Consider the following 20,865-nt stretch of genomic DNA (forward strand, 5'->3'; position numbering starts at 1 on the left):
GATATATATATTTATCTCCACTTATTCTAACGTTCCCGTCCATTCCGCCCACCCCGTCCATCCCAATCTGTCCAGGTTGAGATGCTCTAGAAAGTCGAAATCTGTCTCCAGTACCCCCTGAGTTGATTCTATACCCTGAGACCACAACTCCAGGCCCATCTGCTGGGACGTCTCCGTCTCATCTGCAACAGTGTGCAGGATGGAATGGCAGGTTTCCAGACTCTGATGCGCCGCGGCGACGGCAGCCTCCCTGGGGGGCTTACCATCCAGCAGCGCCTCGATATGCGCCATAGCCATGCTCAGAAACAGGTATCCCTTGATATTAGTCTCTCCGTGCAACATGCGATCTCGGGCGTACTGCACGATGCGGCGAGCGTCCCGTAGCAGTGGTTCCTGACGAGCGCGGGTTCTCTTGCGCGCGAAGTTGAGACTATCCGCTTCGAGATGCGTCCCAAGTTCCATGAAGATGCACAGCGCCCCGCGGGTGATGATATCACGGAACATGCCGCCGCCAGACAGTAGTAGACGATGGTAGAGTTCGTCGTCTAGCAGCGAGACCAGGTCCACGGTTGCGTCCAGACACACCTTGTGCGAGTAGCTGTATAGCGGGTTCTGGGAGACGCGTGCGGCGTAAGAGAGATGCAGACAGAGAGGGAAGCGACGCAAAAGGTGGATGCAGTGACTAGCTGCAAATTGACGATCCGTAGATATAACCATCTGTTCCATTGCCGTAGCAGCATCGCGACACACGTCGTCTAGTTCATGACCCAGACGTAACACCTGGTCGTACGACGGCTCCTCCTGCAGACGGTTCATGAAGCGCACGGACTCCAGTCGTCGCGGCAAAGAACGCGCCAGTAGACCTTGGAACGAGGGCTCTGACGACGTGTCTCCCGATGGAGTAGACTCATCCAGCTGGTCATCATCGACATTGGAAGGCAGCTGAGTATTGTAATCAGATTCGGATATCATGGGTGCCATGCCTGCGTCCAATGCCGCCTGTACGTTCATCTCGAGGATGGTGTACCATAGACGACGACGCAATTCCGCCGGACGCATGCGATGCTCGCCCAGATTGGAAGGATCTTGGTGGAGGCCCATCTGCATGGCCATACGCACCAGGGAGCCCGCCGAGATCCACACCAAATCGGCACCAACGCGATGAACCTGGCGCGCAAGTAGCAGGAGGCAATGGATCTGCAGGCCCTGGATGGTTAAGCGGTCCTTCTCCAGCGGCGCTGACAGCCATGTCTGCGCCCAGTGTATCCAGAAGCGTGCCTTGGTGGCCATATCGCGCCGTACTTCGGGGTCATCATGAAGGGGGCCCGCGACAGCCAGGACCAACAACAATTGCACCAGGATAGCGCTGCAGACCCCATCGGGATGGTCAATAAAGGCCTGATAGTCATCGTGCAGCGATGGAACGTGCAGGATGCGGTAGGAAGATTCAAAGGAGAGGGTATACCGATGCAACAGCTCGTCTAGGACGGGTCGGTCTGGGACGGAGCGATGCAGATCGGCCGGTAGGCAGCTCCGGCTAGGACGCTGGTTCTTGATATCGCGCGCCAACTGCTTGCACTGAGCCACCGTCCGGGCCAGATCCTCTGGTGGCTCTTCATAAATCTCCTGGCAGGCGGCTAGAGGGCCACGGTAGGGTTCGTCCTTCTGGACTGTCAACATCGGTATAGGGAGAGAGGAACGAATGCACATACAGATAGGACAGTGCTCATCCAGTGACCAGGGCCAAAGACACGCGTCTTGGAGACGGTGCCGTGGATGGGGACATTGGAGTCATTCTGGGGCTTCTCCTGGGCTGGTGGACTGTCGGCTCGGTTCGGGGGCTGGTCAAAGACACACGATGCGCCGTGCGCCGTACATTGGGCACAAGGCTGGTTGCGGTCACATCGCACCTTTCGACGGCGGCATTCGAGGCATGAATAGGCGGGACGTCTACGTTTGCGAGGCTCGGACATTGGGAGGAATTCTGTAAGAATATGGAGGTGAGAGGATTCGGAGGACTCGGAGATCCGATACAACCGATCCAAGGATGAATATGATAACGTATTCCACAGCCATCCCGTCCACTCCCATACCCACCTACCACAACTATTTTTCAACGAGTCACTTTGTCACCACTACACTATAAAATGCCTCCTTCCCAAGAGAATCGAATACAAATGGCGATTGAAGCTTATAAAAGCGAACAAATTAAGTCAAAATCAAGGGCTGCGGCGGTATTTCGAATGCCTAAATCTACCTTATTAGTGGGCTTAATGGAATTATATAATTCACGGTCGGAAACACATGCCAATGGCCATAATTAACAGTTTTTGAAGAAGAAACTCTTGTTAAGCAACTAGTGTAGTAAAAAGCAGCCTATAACTACTACGTTTACTACTGAAGCTGAATATGTTGCTGCTGCAGAAGCCGCTAAACATGTAATCTGGATTAGATATTTTCTTATAGTTATTCGCAAGCCATGCGGAGCAGTTAAATAAAGTGTTAATAACCAGGAAGCTTTGGCACTTGCAAATAACCTGGTTAATTACCTGTGGAGCAAGCATATTCGCATCTAATTTCATGCAATCAGGGATTTCATTAAACATGGTGATATTGAGGCAATCTATATTCCTATATCTAAAATGCTTGCAGATGGACTCACAAAGGCAGTACGAGCCGAAGGATTGAAGTAAATAGTCAAGGAGTTGCAATTAAAAGGGTTGGAGAACTAAGATCCTATGGATGAAACATCTAGGACCTTCAGATTAATTACTTAGAGGCGTTCAATACCTCTCCGCATTGCTCACTGTTATTTCCAGTTTAGGAAGTCTGTATGGCTTTATTTCATTTATTTATAGAAAGGCTATGGGGTATTGAACAAAGTAGAGTGCTACAGAAACACCATAATCCGCCCGACTTGGCGGTGCGGAGTATCTGACGACCGATTCAACCCCTGAATCCTTTAGATAGTTGAACACCTCAATGAGAATATAGGGAACCGCTTAGTAGGCTCAGTTGGTTGAGATACTGCGATTCCTGGTGTTTCCACTGAATGTTATGTACTTCCTAGTTAGGCTAGTTGGCCTGTAGCCGATAGAATAGCTCCCTGCGCATCTCTTATGAATTCCATAACTAAATTATATGGAGATCTTTTCATGTAATAAGGTTGAGGTCATAACGAAGCTATATAGGTTTTTTTTTAAACTTCTCGGAAGCGTTCTGGGAGCCGAACATGCCTTCCTCGGCGATTTAGAGTACTAGGTACCTGTTCAACAACTTCAGCGGCTGGACGGACCTTAGGTTGCGAATTTTGAGGTGTAGAAGTCCTAGATAGCTTTTCTTGCCTCTTGTGACATTCTTGAAGTTATTTTGAGTCTGGAGGTCTGCCTCTTGAGCTAGCTGTTCCTCTTGCCTTCGGCGCTTTTAATACGCATTGCTCTATTAGATGCCCAAATTCTCTTCATTTCTTCCATTAATTGTTGCTTTTCTAGCTTAGCCTGCTGTCGGCGAAGCTTCTATTCCTGTTTTGAAGCTTTAGCAAGCTGTATTGCCTTCTCTTTTTCCGCTTGAAGATCCGAGCTTGCTGGGTTTTCTGTGGTGAGTAGAACACTGCATTACCACCTTCATGGGTATGTAGATCAAAATAAGAGGCTTTGCACGCTGGCGCTTCTTCTGTTCATTCTGGAGGGTGTTCTCAAGACCTTGGCAATGTAGTTTAAGCTTTGCAGCGCGCCTATTTGTGGCCATAATTCTGGCAATTGCGGCATCGCATTGGTCTCGGTATATAACGGCATTCGGACGTAAATGAGATCTCTCCCGGGATCTGCACAAATTTCTGGTGAAGTAGCCGGGCCATGCCAGTTTCCTGGGAGAGGAAAGTTACCATTGATCCATGTGTCTTTGGTCCGCTGAACCAGTGGATTCTTCTTATTTCAGCACTGTTTTTCTCTTTAAAGCTATAGTAGAAGTCTTCTCTCACGTTCCCTTTTGTATCAAATACACCTGTCTTTTGTACGCTGTCAAACTTGATAGGAAACCATGGTTCACCATTTAATCTCGCTCCTTCAAAAGCTTCAAGCCATTTCTGTTGCTCCCGTACTTTGTGAACATCCTCTTGGCTAGCTAAGAACACTTGAAATTTGATGCTGCGGTAACCTTAACTCCTTGAACTCTGACTTGCTCTGCGTCTGGGTTGTTTTTAAGCGCCTGTTGGATTGTTCTCTTGGCTATGGCTCCATCAACTAACTTCTGTTTGATGTCTTCACCAGTGTTTCTTACTTGAATGATTATATTTGGAAGTGCCAGTGCTGTGTCTGTTGCTCTAGATGCTGGCGAAATAACAGAGGAAGTAGTGAGTTGAGATGCCTAGGCTGGGTGTTTGCGTTCCTGGTGGTGTTGAGGCGTTGGCCCCAGTAGATGTAGTCTCATGGATTTCTTAGACCATTTTCTTGAGCTCATCAATCTGATATTTTCTATCCTGCTGTTGAGGTTATTAATGCAGTTTTGGAGGGTAGCAATCTGCTCCTCTTTTTCTTTCAGTTTTCGATCCCTAGCTTGCAAACCGGTCTGTAGTTTCAGTATTTCTGAGTCCTGGAGACTGATTCCCTTCAAGATAATCCTTAGAGTGGCGTCAGTTATCGCATTTCGGGTCTCTGGTGTCGTGTTATCTGTGAGGATGCGTCTGAATTTCTTGTCTCGTCGGGTTGGACTGCCGTGACCGCTGCGCGTTCAGGATCGTCAATAAATCGATTCGGTTTCTGGGCAATGTGCCTAGAGTGTATCCGAGTAGACGGCTCGCCTGTTGTGGCGTCTGTGTTGGATTCGCTCATCGAGTCCCTCGTGGTTCCCGTAAGACATAAGATAGTAGCATAGATTGTCTCGCCCATGTGACTTTGAGCTTATGTGCTTGCGTTTCTGCTTCCTTACGTGCTTGCTGCTTTATGGATGATCCCTGCATCTCGCTTCGCCATCCTCTTATTACATTAATGCCGAGCGACTCTCACTATTCTCTCATGCCCAGACGAGTGCCTGCGCTGCGGCCACCGCATTACTGGATGTAGGGCTCCCACTGCTACTCTGCCGTCCGCCACACAGCTGGTGTGTTTGGGGGGTTAGAACCATCTTCCCTCTTTGTATTACAAAAAGTATGTATTACGCTGCTCCTAAGCTCCTCCCACTCTCAATTGGGGAAGGCTATAGCTGCCTTTCCTTGACTGCGTTTTATCTATCATGATTCTGACCGGCCATATGGCGTCCGTGTTAGGTGAGCGGATGTTTTGTTCTCGATGTGCCTGCCTTAGGCAGTCTAGTTGGTATAAAATCTGCTTTTGCTACCGGGATCAGGTATACTACTAGCCGTCCGGTTCCAAACTACCGTCTCCTATAGTTATTCCATTTTTACTACCCGCTACCTTACTATTCGTCTGCCCTTAGCAAGGGCGCCGGCAGGGTACGGATATGGCTTGAATGAAACAGCTTCTCTAGTTTCTTCCTCGGGTAGGACGGCACAAATCTGATCACACATTGTAGGTACGAAGCCGACGTTTGTTATTGTCGTACCCAAAGTGGTCGTCTACCTTCTGCGAGGTTCTCGGTAAGTGCAAAAAGCAATCAAGGATCCGCAAGATCCTCATCAGTTAAGCGGTACAGATCCTTCCCTATCTCCCCATTTAGCCTATACTTCTCACCGACATTTAGCTCTTCCGGTATTTCGCTAGTCTGGTCATAGTCCATAGCTATATCGTCAATGCCCTTTTTATTCAGGTTGACGCGGCCCTCCCGAATAATATTTCGCTGGCCATCTAAAAAGAGCAGCCAAGCATTTCCAGTCTGAAAGGCCTCCTGGTCTGCAATAAGAAGCATCGACTTGACAAAGATAGTTTGTAGACGAAGCGCACAATTCTCAATAAATTTCTCTGGATCTGTACTCCATTCCTCCGGATGTTTCTGCTTCCACGACGATAAGAAATTTTTGAATTGTTCTTGGAAACTCTTAATATGCTCCTCTGCAACAGATCGTCTGAGGGGGTGGTTCATGGGACCAGCAACCTCTGGGAGAATGTCATATATACGTCTCCAATCAGGGCCAAAATTAAAAAACTCCGGATCGTCAAGACGGGTCCATGTGTCATTTCTCTCGAACAGATTCTGATCTGCAGTCCATTTATTTATTTTGCCATCGTCTTCTGGATTGTAATAGGTGCGTAGAAGAACAGGAATGTTGTCTTCTTCAAACATCTGACTTGCTATTATACGAAGGTATTCATCAGACCTCCACGGCCGAAGAATAGTATTTATTTCTTCCTCGGTGGGTAGACGTGGAGGCGGATCCTTAAAATCATCCCATGTGTCAGGAATCTCATCCATTTCGAGAAACGCCTGAACGAGTCGCTGTCGCTGTAGGCTGGGCTCTTCAGCCGAAGAAAAATACCAATTTCTCTACTGAGGCTATCAGTAATCTGAATGGATAGAATGTTGTTTGCAGCAAAATCATACAATCAAATATTGTTCGATAACAATTTTACCCCAGGCAGGCCCGCCCGCCTCTGGATAATCTATTTCATTATCCATTTTGAGTGCAGAGATGGTTGGCGGAGGTAGAAGAAGAAAATATCTAGCTACATGGAATGGTACACAACTATGAATATGGCCGTTGGTGTTCAGAATCATGTGATTAGATCGGGGGGAAACCCCCGCGGAGCACACAAGAAAACATCAAGAAGAATATAATCAAGATGAGCCCGACCAGCTCAGTTCATTCAAATAAGACCTTTTTACCAATCGTACACTAGTTACTCTTCGGGACTGGCCGAATATCTGACAAAAGGTAACGTTTAGCTTTGTTTCAAAAGTCATGAGCAGGCACTAGTATTTTTGTTGTCTTGGCGGCAAGGGTGTTTGGTAATTTATATGCGAAAGCTCTTCGATAAATGACAGGTCATAAAGCCATGTTTCTCAACAAAAAGTGTGTTTTTTGAAGCTATTCAGTGTCTTTAAATTGATTCTTTAATCCTTTTGTCTGTATGCCTGCTCACCTACCTACTTACCTACATACCTACCCCCAAACATCTAAGACTATGTGGGGAAAATATTATTTGGTTGGAGTTCGAATCTCAGCGCTTACTCTGCTTCATTCTGGAACAAATCTTAAAGTGATTGAAGCTATTACTGATCTGGTAACTCGCCAGTACCCAGGCACTGAGCAACCAAAACCATAGCGATATAGACCAATGTGGGCCTAGGATTATAGTTTGAGACTGGTAACTGGGTAGGGAATTTCTACGTTCATTCCGCGTACCAGCCGCCAGTGGCTGGTGCGGAGGAGCAGTAAAAGCAATGCGCTCTCAGCTTAGAGAGTGGACTAACTTCACTAGCTTCCTCTCAGCACCAAGGTCAATCTCAAAAATACAACCGCACGGGCAGGTTATAAGTGAACCTTACGTATGACAATTTGTCTGTTATACTCATCAACTGAGTGCGGGGGACGGGGGCCCTCTAGCGCACAGTCTCCTCCAGCGTACTGTGTTTTCCAGCGTACAGCCTAGTCCAACATGCACACTAGCTTGGTGGGAGACGCACTTATTGACGTACATGCAGGTGTCGAACCGAGGGACATGGCTGTGCTTCACGCGGAATCAGTCATCCAATCTTATTTTTGATTGCCTTGGCTGAGGGGAATATTTAACTATAGCCTGATTCCCCAAGAAAACTCTAGGTATACCAGGCTGTCAAAGAGTCGCAAACCATTTGCCAAGGCTCATGCAACTAGGCTGAGAATACGAGGATGGTGCGATTGCGGGGCAGATATACAGAAACAAGGGGCTTGTATAAGGAAAACTGGGTATAAAGAGCCTCTTTTTGAACCATTTCCGTTTTTTCCTCCCCTCTATCCTTAAAATTTTAAGTCGTGGGGACTAATACGGGACATAATGAAGACTTGTTCTAGTGTGGTAATTATAGTCCTATGGGTGTGTCTTTTTCTAGTAGACAACCCTGGTGCGCTCGACTCGTTACCAGTCCTACAATACGGTGAATATGACGAAGTGGCCTATAGCACGAGTACCAAGAGTTCAACTCAGAAAGGACAATCAACCATTACTGGCAGAATAACCTTCACAGACAGATTCACAGAGAGCGTCACCGAGACCTTCACGAAAACATCTACCTCGAAACTGCCCACAGCAACATGCAAGCCAAAGGGAACCCGCAGCGTGGCAAGTGGTACATACGACAATGGAGACTATCTATTAATTAATGGCGAATGTCTACCGGTAATGGACTTTGTCTCTCTGGATGGTCTCACGGAAGAATTGGTCGAGAGCATGTGTGGAGGTAAGTGTACTCTATATGCAGAAAGTGTATAGCCCGAGCTAATCCGGGGCTTGTAGGAATCCAGCATAAACAATGGCCAGGTAGAGTAGGGGACAACATGATGATCTTGGCAAAGCGAGGGTATAGAAAGCAAACCCCAAACTGTCCAGGAGACTGTCCAGGTAGGAATTCTCACCTACCCAACATCCGAGAAAATTCATTCTTGGGCGAAGTGATTGATATCTTCCCGTCCGACAGGCACGATAGATCCGAAGTATAAAGAACCAACTCAGTGCGATGAATTCGCTTTTGGTACGTACTGTACTCCCACGACCATCCAGTCCTCCTTGTTAACGTATACGTTCTCTACTTCTACTTAGGGTTAACTATGGAAGGAGGTGATGCTGATGCGCATACAATGTGCATTGTGTGGTGGCAGAACTCTATCCAGAGCTCCCTAATCAGACAATACAATCGGTACTATAATCTACAGACTGGTGACAGATTCGTTGTACGAATGCTCCCCGGTTGTGACACCGTCCCATCATCACGCATTTCCAAGAGAAATGCCGTGTCCGGACTCCAGCGGTCTGACCGGATAAGCTCACAAAAAGACGGAGATAACACACTGATATCGTCGTCATACAATATTTGGCGACAGGACCCGATTTCCGGAGCCCTGAATGGGATGGGAATATATTCGTGCCAGTTGGAGGGGTAGCACCGGGCGTTTTCAATACCAAACTGTATATTACGGGGAGTTTGAACCAGCTTCAGGTCCTTGGTGATGAGGGAGCAGAGTATTCCAAGTAAGTTTTTGCATATCTTCTAGACGAATCTGTTTCACACTGTCTATTTTTTGTCCTACTATCCCAAACTTCTATACTTCCTCTGCTAGCTCAAGCGGCGGGAATTTACCCTGCTTACACGGTACTCCAGTATCTCCCCAACTACAGCTTCAGCAAGTCTGAACTTCACCGTACCTAACTCCGATAACTTGTTCGTGATTGCCCCTGCTCTCCAGAATGCAAGCGTGAATATATCATACACATGCACGGTGAAACCACTCCCGGCCAACAGCAGTATCGCTAACGCTGCAGCTAGTCATATTTATGATTCGATGCGAAGTTACTGACAGTTTTCGCTATTTTTGCTGGTGGTGGAGATTCTTGTGACACTTGACCTTATTCCCGTAAGCGATCTAGATCGATGCGTAACGCTAACCTAACTGTTGTCTGTTTGAATCCCGTATCTCAATCCAAGCTTTTTTGGTGATTGGAAGTGATGAGCGATATCACCGCCTCGCCAGTCTTGACAACTGTAGCTATAGTTAAAAAAGCAGAAAGTTTCCTTAGGGAAGCCAGATCCCGGTTAATATTTTACACTCTTTTTTCCTGATGGGTTGAGTAGCCCAATTCTGGTGTTGATACAATATTCAGGACGATTAGGACGGGGAACGGCACTGTTCACCAAACTCTTCCAAACTGCCTTACCTATCCAAAGCTGCAGCCAAGTTAATCATTGTAACCATTATTCGCACACCTGCAATCTGCAGGGCGTTAGCGTTAGGAGCGGAACATGCAATGTATGTACAGCGAGTGGCGTTATAGACCAGTTCTTCGTTATCTTTTCAGCATCGAACGGAGCGTACGAACGCCTAGTGTATCCCGAGTAGTCGCTGTAATAAACTGATATGGAAAAACTCTTCTGTTGACACTTTCGCTACTGTACAAGCCTCCCTCTCAATTCCACATTACTGGTTAGATTGCCTTCCGCAAGTTTATTAAACGGTGATCTCTTTCTGCTGAATTAATCTTTGCTCTGCCTCAGTCTCCCTTATGAAGCGACAAATACGAGAGCAGACGAGGTAGGGTGAGTAAGTCAACAGTACTACGCCGGGTGACTGACTGCCTACTGCGCCACTGATACCCGCATGCTACAAAATTCACATTGAGTTTCCTCTTTGTGGAATACACGCTATGTTTCTGTATCCCTTACTTCTTTTCTTTAAAAAAAATATACGGGTATGGTCTGATAAGTCATATCGATTTGTGTTAATTAGTTAAGGTAACAGAAAGAAAGGAAAGAGGAGACAATAAGAGATCACATCTAGCCGCGTATAATCGACTTTATCAAAACATATTATCAACGAATTCAAAAGAATCTACTATGGTGTCCTTCTGTTTTGGAAAAAACATATCCTCATCCATACTCTCTACCTCAGCTCTCTTCGCCCATAGGAATGCTTGGGCTCAGCTTGGTTGAATCCTACCTAGTCCAAAGCGTTTCGGGGTTCTGGCTCTCATAGACATCGGCCATGAATATGAACTTTCGCACCAGCTGGTTTCCCTTAATCCACTGTCCTGAACGACGTCGATAAAATTGGATACATGTAATTGGGTCACTTCGCGGCATTCGCACAGCAGCATGTATAATTGACTCTTCAATGTGCCCTGGCTTGCCATCAAGCTCAATGCCTCCACCTGAATATTCCTAGGGATTGGGGTAGCTTTCCGTCCCTGATCTTTTGAGGAGCAGTACATGATCTGTCCTGGGGGAAAAATACTGACGCCGGCTTTCGCATCGTGTTGGCAGTTAGGGATGTGTGATTTACATTTCACCAGGTGCTCTGGGACATGAAAGGTAGACAATTATTCCTGAAATGCAGCTATTTGATCTAGATTACCGGACAGATGTAATACCACGTCAGAAAGTATCTGCAGGACGTTAGAGCTAGAATTGAGCAATGAAACTTACACAAACTCGGCACAGTTATACTTGCACTCTTTCAACGTTGTAACTATAACTTGGGATGTGAGGTGACTACGGTAAAATCAGGGCGCTGTTACCTAAGTGGCCTAAAATTCAAAGATAACAATACGTCGCTTCCGAGGGAGGTCTGAGATCCATTTAACTGACGACTCTTAAATACCTATGGGCCACTGGCTGTCTATCAGTTGGAGCAGAAGATACAGTCCTGCGCCATATCTCTGTACCGGCCAGTTAATACGGGTTGCCTCATTCTTCGATACACTAATCTCTAAATGGTCAGTAATGCTGCAACAATCAAAAATAGCCTATAGAAGTGAAAATAATAGCGTACTTTGGTTGGGTTCGATAGATAATAACTCAGGTGCACCATGGAGTAGCGGAGCTGTATACATTCTAGGCCAATTTTAACTGTATAAGTCAGCTGTAGTGGGGACGGACGTCTATGTTTAGTTCTCTACTTTTGAGACAGCGAGAAAGCCAAAAAGACTTTTGTTAGGAAACATCCCGTTGCAACAGTTGAGTTCTGGAGAAGATTTATGTTCAACCCTAAACAGGCTCTACTATCGTCGAACAAAGGTACACAACAGTTTAACTATGTCGACCGATAATAATCACAAAAAGGGAGATACAAACGGACCGTTTCAAGAAGTCATAAATAAGACCTTTGTCCGTAAATTGGCGCATGCGATGTGCACCTTTTGGATTTATAAATATTTCTCCACGGATCGCCGAACCTCTATATCCTGGACCTTTTTTGGCATCGCTGAAAACACCGTCCCCGTCATTCAGATTCGGGATGGCGTATAATAAGATCCTGGACTGGACGTGCGCTTACAAAGGCGGCACCTCCATATGCAGCTATCGGACTGGTGTGGCTGACGGGCTTGTCGCATGGCCAGACGCGAGACTACATGGCGAACGTTGGGCTACTTGTCGCTGGACGCAGTTGGGCTCTTTTTAGCATGTCAAGTTTCCACTCCGATTCTCGATGCCTGCGTTGCCAAGTCATGAGGCTGGGATCAAGGTTGGATACCCGTGGACAAGGTATTCAAGGTGGAATGAATTGGTCACTGCTGTGGGGGCTTTGGTCAAACGGGGTTAATTCCGGGAGGGGTCTGAATAGCAAGGTTAATATTTTCCGTGAGTGAGCCGGATGCCTTATTTTCTTGCCTAGCAGTCAACCAGCACTTCTGTCTCCCATCTCTCTAGGAGAGCTAGTAGAACTGGTTAGTCACCAGATTGAGCTGTATCAAAATTACTCTATCGCAGTGTCTAGGAAAGGTACTAGGTACGTATAATATAATAGCGTGTATTACCTACTTACAGGGTCTGTCCAGCTAGAGGAGCAAGTATTAGGGGTAGCTCAGGTGGTAGTGTTGGCACTAAATATTTCCTTATATGACGTCGAGTACCTTCAGATGAATCTTTTTCTCTTGATCGAGCGAGTGCCTCGGATGCAAAGCCTATGAGTCCAACTGTCGAGACTCAACCAAAAGAAACATCTGTGGAACTGTCAGCTGACCCTGCTGGGGGTGGAATTGAGTGGTAGCCGCGGTGTGAATGAGCTGGAGATAAAAGAAATGGAAATATTTGTCAATAACGGTTAATCTGGTATAATAGGAATATAGCTGGACTGGTACTGATATAGCGACAGTGGATATATATGGCCTGGATGTATTTAACCTAAATAATCAATATACTGTTCATACTACAACCTCTCGATACTATACTGAAGAAACAATTACGCAGAATCATCTCCCAGCTTTCTATCCGTCACAAATTCCCGAACAACCACCCAAGCCGGCAGGATAGAAACAGCCCACAATCCGAAATTGAGATAGATATTGCCGACACTCGCCATGACAGCGACACTGCTCAACCCGTACTACGCAATCAGCATCGACATAGAAGAAAAGAAGAATGCGACTCACCGAGACAGCCTGCACGGCTGATTCCGTTCCTCTCAGCAAACCCGACAGACGGACCACCTCCTCTTCATCCTTAGCAATATTTCCGACGATAAAGTACCTGCCCGGTCAGCATATACACGAACGGAAGTAGAGGATACATACAAAAACATATAATTCAGCTGAAACCCTATCACCCAGAACAGATACAGAGCAAACCCACGTCCAAACCCGGCATCAACCCAGTCATACGTTGGCCGGGTCTGATGAAACTCCGTGACGATGATGGATCCCCAGATCCACCATGCGCCCTGCAGGGCTAGAATCGTCAAAAAGGCACCTCGACTGCGCGATTTCAAAGAGATATGATTCCGATCGAGAAACGCGCCGAGAAGATTCCCCATCGTGAGAGCCAGAATACCAGATAGGAATGAGCCCAGAGCGCGCGCGCGCACGGAGAACCATAGAGAGAGGTAGGTGAACATGACTGCCTCGGAGTAGACGGCTTGCGCGATGAGCGGAACAACAAGTAGGAAAGGACGACTGATGAACAGCCTTGCTGTTGCTTTGATTTCAAACAGCGGATCGTGCGAGATGCGCAATTTAACGGGACGGCCGTCAGTGCGCTGTACGCGCCCTGGGGAGGTTAAGAGCAAACCGGCGAAAGGGCCCAGCGCCTGCAGGGCGATGAAGATGAGGAAGACGGTATAGGAAACGCTTCCTGCAGTGTTGCGCTGGGCATTGATGCCGAGATTAATAGCGCCGCCGAGGATCTGGCCACCGACGCGGAAACTGAGCCAGAAGCCTAGGAATCGGCCCTGATTATAAGGCTCCGGATAGGATAGCGCAATGGCGCTCTCAGCCATCCAGAAGAGACCTGCGGAGAGGCCGCAGAGAGCTGCACCCAGGATGGTTAGCCATTCGCTATGGAAACGGTTGTTCGTGTAGAGACCCGCAGCGTAAGGAGCGTAGCCCATGGTACCCAGAATGAGAGTCCATTTGATGCCTACGAAGCGCACAACAACGCTGCCGAAGAAACACGAGACCACCATCAGACAGAAGGTCAGCGCGTTGGCCGTGTTCACCAGGTAGGGCTCTTGGGCTCCGCCGCCTCCTAGGGAGTTCATGGCGCCCCAGATTCCGGGGGCCAGGAAGTTGCAGATGCCGAGGATGAGGGCATTGTAGAAGGTAGAACGGTACCAGTGGACGGGATTAGAATGTTTTGCTATGGATGATCAGAGGCATAGCGGAGAGATAGATGGATGACTACATACCCTGTGGACTCTCCGTTGAGGCCACTTCCTCGTCTCTAGTCTGGATATCTTTTTCTGCCATGGAATTATCCCTGCTATGCTTCATTCGATATATGCTAGCCAGATTCTATATATAGATGTAGACTCCAATCATTAATATGCCAACTGCCGATATGTATCCGTGATGTTTCAGCCCGATTACGTGCTCGCACGGCATTTTAGCAGGAATGTAGACATCACAAATGAAAAATACCACGCGTATTGGAGTCAGATACCAACTAATGTACTACAGTTAGCTATTAATTAATAGATTAGTCGATAAAATTTGCTCCGATCCTCCGTATGAAACACCAACGCGCACTCGATATTCTTGGGCGTCTGTACACCCTTCGTCGCAGGATCCAGAACACCGAATTACCTACGCGATCCTTCTTGGAACCAAAACACTTGGTCATGGCGACCAGATTTGTCCGCGGCAATAATATCACTGGGCATTTGGATCCAGAAGTCCTCTAGGAATCCTTCTTACGTTAAACTTGGTAATACACGCTTAATCTAGGGATGCCTTGTCTTGGATACCTGATTTCCCTGCATACAACAAAATTGGTAATCAACTGCTACATCATCTGCAAGATGTTTTTTTGCGCAATGCTAAAGTAAAGTGCGCTGAACCGCGTCATATTCTTCTATATATCTTCATAGAGTCTTATATCTAGACTAGTTGCTATAAAATGGCACCAGCTTGGTAACAGCAATCCCATCATCTAGTACATCAACCTCCTCCTCGAGTCTATATCCCCCCCAACGAGGAAGCACTACCGTCCACACGTACCAATATATAATTCCAAAGAGAACACTACATAATTAGTAGGAACCACATAACAGGGACAAGAGGCTTACACAGAAGCACCGACGATTGCATACGTAGCATAAAAGAAATGCACATCGCCCTTCCGATCTGGCGGCGGAATAAACGGAGCCACCAGCAAGGCCAGACAGACCACGATGCGCAACCACACTGCAGGAAGCCAGGCTTTGAATGGGCGATGTCGTAAGGGCTCGCGATATCGCACCAGAAGCAAACCGGCCGTTACTGCCAGGGCAAAGATCTGTCCGGGATACCCCTCTACGTCGAGGATAAAGTTGTACACGTCGCCTTGGGGTGGGACGGCGATTACCAGCAATGAGGGCACGTAGTGGACAATCAGTCCTCCAAGAGGCGTATGGAAGGGCCTGGCCGAGGAGAGAACACGAGACCAAGGAAGAAAGCCTTGACGGGCGATTTCTTGATTCACTCGAGCCTGCTCTAATCAATATCGAGACTTGGATATAAGAGACAGAGTAGACATACCAGCGCAAAAGTCACCACCATGACGTTGCCCGCCGCTGAGATGGCAATCGCAAGAGGAAGGAGCGTGCGTCCGACATGATCACCGAAAAGTCGCTGGAACAGCAGCGCAGCTACCAGTTCACCACTACTTTTGATCTCGTCCAGCGGCACGACCAGGAAATATGAGACATTGGCCAGCAGGTAAAGACCCCCCGCTGTGAATAGCGCGGCTGGACCGACGGATTTCAGCGTCCGCACGGGGTCATGCACCTCGGTGAGGACATTGTTGACGTTGTTGAGCCCTGCGTATGAATAAAGCACCTTGAACAGCGAGGTCGATAGCAGACTCCAGCTCCAGTTGGATCCCTCCCACAGCCCATCCCATGCTAGTGGACTGGTGGGAATTTCTGGTGACACTCCAAGAGAGTTACTGGATGGCCGGAAAAGAATCACCCAGAGGCCTGTCAGCGACATGGCCGCGATCAGGAAGATCTTGATCCATCCCAGCAGATTCTGCACCCAGATGCCTGTCTTTGGGAAACATCCATGTACGAAGGTAATAACCGTGAGCAGACCGACCGCCAAAATCTTGTGCTGCACTTCTGTGGGTTCAACATCGAAGGCAAACAGCGTGTATTTAGCGAAAATGATGCAGTTGCTCGCCGTAAACCCTAATACGACAGCCTGCACGGCAATCAGGGTGGAGGCGAGGAATCGGGGACGAGGATAGGTATATTCCAGATACACCTGGGAGTTCAGCCTCTCTTTCTAACTCTACTATCCCAGAGCGATATATTTCCATACCTTGTCGCCACCAGATCGAGGCAGCATGCATCCGTACTCCATCGACACGGCCAGTCCACAGGCGGCTAGAACGGTACCCACGATCCAGACCAGCAATGCCAGTCCTACACTGCCGACGGACTTGACAATGGAGCCTGGAGTTGCAAAAACACCGCTACCGATGACACGCGAGACAACGAGAATATAGGCACTGGACCAGGTCAGGGATTTCCCTTCTGGAACAGTGCCTGGTAGGGTGTCGCTGTCGCTGAGGTCTACATCGAGATGATGGAGATATGAACCCTGAAGGGTATCATAATCATATTGGATGGACGCTGCGTCGAGCAGTGGCTGTCGTTCTGTATCCCCCATTGTGAGTGTGGAATGGAACCACTCCAGAGACAGGAGAACAGGTTCATATCATGATAAGAATTAGTCAATTAAGCATTACCAAGCAATCGAGACTTGTCAGATGGATGGTGATAGTCTTCTAGGGATGTAGCACGTCATTCCAGGTAAAAGTTATGCATCCGATCAGTTGCCCATTCTTGGTATGCCATCGTTGACAGACTTGATATATCATAGGGTCAGATCAATCTGCATGCACACAAGGATTGGTTCATAATCCAACACGCCTTGATAATGAATACTTCCAGACGTACACAGACCATACTCCATTCCATGATCAAGCGATACCCCGACACAAGCGCTCCGATTACCTCATCACGCCATCTCAACCCCGCCATTCGCAATGCCTCCACAAATGCAAATTCATTTGCAAATTACAGAGATCCTGCTGACTCGTGAATGACGATTGGTAATGCTCTCGAGTCAGTGGAGAGTGTATGGCGATGGACGGACTGAAATAGCCGACATCCCAACCGTAGCAACCCTACTTTCCATCTCTAGAACAAGATTCCAGACCATCATGACCACAGTATCCACATATACAGCGACATCGCTGGACAAGAAACCCTCCGCTGTTGTCCACGAGGTGATTATCGAACAACGAGCCAACAGTTATATCACGGCATATCAACCAGCGGAATCGATCATTCCTCCGAGAAGCACTCAGAGAGCACTGCTACTCAAGGCTGCTCGCGAGCAATACACCCTGGTAACGGATCATGCTATTCCCTCGACGCACAGCAAAGATGAGATTCTCGTCAAGATTCTAGCAATCGGTCTGAATCCGATCGACTGGAAAGGCCCGTAAGACCACATCTACACCGTGCATAAGTGAGTACCCGTGGCTAACATCCTCAGGGCCTTCAATTTCGGCATTCCCAGTCTCCCCTGGGTCAATGGACGAGATCTCGCGGGGGTAGTCGTGCAAGCAGACGAATCGGCGCGTGTCCGGGAAGGAGATCTGGTTCTGGTGCCGTCAACTGACTATCGCGATATCCGTAAGGCCGCTTTCCAAGAATACGCCGTAGCCACGCATTTCAATGCGGTGCGAATCCCATCTACAGGATGCGTGCATGCGTCGGCCGCGCTGGGTGTGGCATTTGTGGCCTCTGTGCTGGCGTTGGGTGTGTCATTGGGACTCAGTCTGTCGCGGTCGAGCTGTCCTGGTCCGGATCTCATCGAGGTGGTGAAGAACCTCGCGGTAGATCAGATCCCGGTTGATATTCGAGATCAATGCTTTGCATCCGCTAAGGAGATTGAACGACCACGGAAGGGAGACTGGATCGCCATCTGGGGGGGTATGTTCTTTCTCTGTATAGACAGTACGAATGTTACTGACTCTTGCATCAGCATCCACCACCACCGGGTCCATCATGCTGCAACTGGCACGACAGGCAGGTCTACGCGTCATATGCGTAGCTGATATAGCCCGCCACGGCGCGCGGCTCGTCGAACTGGGTGCAGACGCCCTCGTTGACCGCCAGGATTCGTCGCGTGCCATCGAGATTATCCGCGGTATCACCGGGGGGAAAGCTACGCTACGCAATCGACATCGTGGGCAAGGAAACCGCCACGGTTCTACAGGGAGCTCTGGATAATTTAGAGCAAGAAGATGGATCGCATGCGCACCTCTTGGGGCTGACGGGTTTGCCTAAGGAGAGAGCAGCCAACGTCTGTCATCATACGGTACCGATAAAGCTGTTCCATACGTCGCCTGTGGTGGGAGAAGCGATCGTCTCCTGGTTAGAGAGGTTGCTACAGTCGAAGGCTTTGGAGTTACCGCCGATTGTCCGAGTCGATGGAGGGCTTGCCGGCATTAATGACTCGTTGGAGATTCTGCGACAGGGTGCGGTGTCGGGGAAACGCATCGTGGTGGATATGGCCAAAACCTAGTACGTATATAGACGATAGACAATGCATTTCAATGAAATAATTTAACTATGTAACCCAGAAAAGAGTAAAAATACTGGACTGAAAGTAGTTGGGAGTACCCCAACTGACACCATTGAGGGTGGCTCGCACGTCATCATGCCCCTCATCGAGCATCTCAGTGAGGGGCAGAGAGTCATATTAGACAGTGAATCTCCATTTCGGATTCATTATTCCAAAGCTCTTAATATCTATTCCCAAAATCCATCGTCATGGCTAAGAAACAATTAATCCTTAATGCCTTTGCTATGCAATCCCCCCCTCGCACCTCAACCCGGGGCTGCACCGCTATCCCACCGACCAAGGCCACGCCTACAAGTCGCTACAGAACTGGATTGAACTGGCACAGAAACTCGAGGCGGCCAAATTCCACGCTATCTTCTTCGCCGACGTGCTAGGCGGCTACGACGTCTACAAAGGCCCGGCCAACCTAGAGCCCACCATCCCCGCCGGAGCCCAATTTCCCATCAACGACCCTCTGTACAGCATCCCCGCCATGGCTGCCGCCACGCAGAGCATTGGATTCGGCGTGACGGCGTCCACGACCTACGACGCGCCGTATGCGCTGGCCCGGCGATTCTCTACCGTTGACCATCTAAGCAACGGCCGCGTGGGATGGAACATTGTCACTTCGTATCTGGATTCTGCGGCGCGAAATTTCGGCCTCAACACGCAAGTGGAGCATGACGAGCGATATCGCATCGCAGACGAGTACCTTGACGTGACGTACAAACTCTGGGAAGGGTCATGGCGCGACGGTGCCGTGAACAACCGCGACGGAGTAGCTGGGTATGCCGACCCTGCTGCTGTGCGACAGATCCATCACCGGGGGAAGTATTTCACTGTGCCTGGTCCCCATCTCTGCGAACCGAGTCCGCAGCGCACGCCGTTCCTGTTGCAGGCGGGCACCTCGACAGCGGGGAAGTCGTTCGCCGCGAAACACGCGGAGGCGATATTCTTGCATGGACAGAAGCCTGAGCTTGTACGGCCATCAGTGGACAGTGTACGACAGCAGGCAAAGGAGTTCGGGCGCGACCCGACATCCATCAAGGTGGTGGCGGGTCTGCTGGTAATCGTGGCCGAGACGGACGAAGCAGCACATGCCAAGTTCGCCGAGCTGGTCAAATACGGTGATAAGGAAGGGGCACTGGCATTGTTCGGAGGATGGTCAGGATACGACCTCTCCAAATGGGCAGATGATCAGGACTTCCGGTTCGTGGAGCAACCAGCGGTGCGCAGTATGGTCAATCACTGGGCCAGCACGGTTCCAGGCACGGAGGGCAAGAAATGGGACAAGAAGACCATCGCCGAGTATCTCGTTCTGGGCGGCAATGGAGCCAAGGTCATCGGTAGTGCGAAGACTGTGGCGGACGAGCTAGAGCGGTGGGTGGAAGTGGGAGACGTGGATGGCTTCAACCTCAGTTATGCCTCGGTGCCAGATACTTTTGACGATATCATCCGTTATCTGATTCCGGAGTTGCAGCGCCGGGCTATTTTTCATAAAGATTATGCCGTACCTGGGGGCACTTTCCGTGAGAACATGTACGAGGCCCAGGGACACACGAGACTGCCAGAATCGCATCCAGGGGCGCAGTATTTCTGGCGAGAGGGTGAGGAGACGCCAGAATATGCCCGGACAGTATAAACTGTATGCATTTATGGAGATATAAACATTGTAGAATTATGAAGTCAGAAGCAATATGGACTTAGTACTTGGCAAAAGATGAGTACATCTGTATGAGATTTACCCTACCAAAGGCCCTTTTGTCACGAGCCCCAATCATTTCGAAGCCAGTTGAAAATTCATCAAAAGGATGATACCTATATTCACAGTCTAGCCTTACTCCGAGTTCACTTCCTCACCCATTACAGCCTGTAAAAAAGAAAAAGCAAGTTACAAGGGAACCGGGAATCTGACAGAAAACTAATTACTGTATTGATAAATAGTAGTTACTATATCATTTCGCGCAGAGGCAGGACCAGCAGTGTGGCGAAGGAAGATGATGTCTAAGGAGAGTGCTTCTTCATCTGGTTGTTTAAGGCGATACAATGACTAGCCTCTTGTATCTATTATCCATCGCTACTTTATCCTTTCTATAAATAAAATATACAAGGTGTTCAGGATATCTCTGAGTATTAATGATATAGTTCCTATCAATATATCTAATCATCT

The 20,865-nt window shown here is 48.5% G+C and overlaps 5 protein-coding genes across 5 annotated transcripts; 1 reads left to right on the forward strand and 4 right to left on the reverse strand.

Moving 5' to 3' along the window:
- Positions 1 to 21: 21 nt before the first annotated feature.
- ATNIH1004_001929 (putative C6 transcription factor) lies at positions 22 to 1,973 on the reverse strand (the record flags this gene model as incomplete). Its single annotated transcript, XM_033566624.1, has 2 exons — positions 22 to 1,665; positions 1,713 to 1,973. The coding sequence occupies 2 exons, from the start codon at positions 1,971 to 1,973 to the stop codon at positions 22 to 24; spliced, it is 1,905 nt and encodes a 634-aa protein (XP_033420826.1).
- Positions 1,974 to 5,610: 3,637 nt separating this feature from the next.
- ATNIH1004_001930 (uncharacterized protein) lies at positions 5,611 to 6,570 on the reverse strand (the record flags this gene model as incomplete). The annotated part of the gene is made up of 2 exons (XM_033566625.1): positions 5,611 to 6,438; positions 6,496 to 6,570. The coding sequence occupies 2 exons, from the start codon at positions 6,568 to 6,570 to the stop codon at positions 5,611 to 5,613; spliced, it is 903 nt and encodes a 300-aa protein (XP_033420827.1).
- Positions 6,571 to 12,823: 6,253 nt separating this feature from the next.
- On the reverse strand, positions 12,824 to 14,348 carry ATNIH1004_001931 (DUF895 domain membrane protein; the record flags this gene model as incomplete). Its single annotated transcript, XM_033566626.1, has 4 exons — positions 12,824 to 12,967; positions 13,014 to 13,110; positions 13,155 to 14,214; positions 14,264 to 14,348. The coding sequence occupies 4 exons, from the start codon at positions 14,346 to 14,348 to the stop codon at positions 12,824 to 12,826; spliced, it is 1,386 nt and encodes a 461-aa protein (XP_033420828.1).
- A 790-nt stretch (positions 14,349 to 15,138) lies between these two features.
- Positions 15,139 to 16,727, reverse strand: ATNIH1004_001932 (putative methionine permease; the record flags this gene model as incomplete). The annotated part of the gene is made up of 3 exons (XM_033566627.1): positions 15,139 to 15,543; positions 15,594 to 16,319; positions 16,377 to 16,727. The coding sequence occupies 3 exons, from the start codon at positions 16,725 to 16,727 to the stop codon at positions 15,139 to 15,141; spliced, it is 1,482 nt and encodes a 493-aa protein (XP_033420829.1).
- Positions 16,728 to 17,283: 556 nt separating this feature from the next.
- On the forward strand, positions 17,284 to 20,337 carry ATNIH1004_001933 (uncharacterized protein; the record flags this gene model as incomplete). Its single annotated transcript, XM_033566628.1, has 6 exons — positions 17,284 to 17,567; positions 17,622 to 18,061; positions 18,114 to 18,317; positions 18,367 to 18,655; positions 18,752 to 18,813; positions 18,998 to 20,337. 6 exons carry the CDS (start codon positions 17,284 to 17,286, stop codon positions 20,335 to 20,337), a joined length of 2,619 nt encoding a protein of 872 aa, XP_033420830.1.
- Between the last annotated feature and the right edge of the window lie 528 nt (positions 20,338 to 20,865).

The sequence above is a fragment of the Aspergillus tanneri genome (genome assembly GCF_003426965.1).
Source record: "Aspergillus tanneri strain NIH1004 chromosome Unknown AapTan_10_pilon_pilon_pilon, whole genome shotgun sequence".
NCBI classification, from domain to species: Eukaryota; Fungi; Ascomycota; class Eurotiomycetes; order Eurotiales; family Aspergillaceae; genus Aspergillus; species Aspergillus tanneri.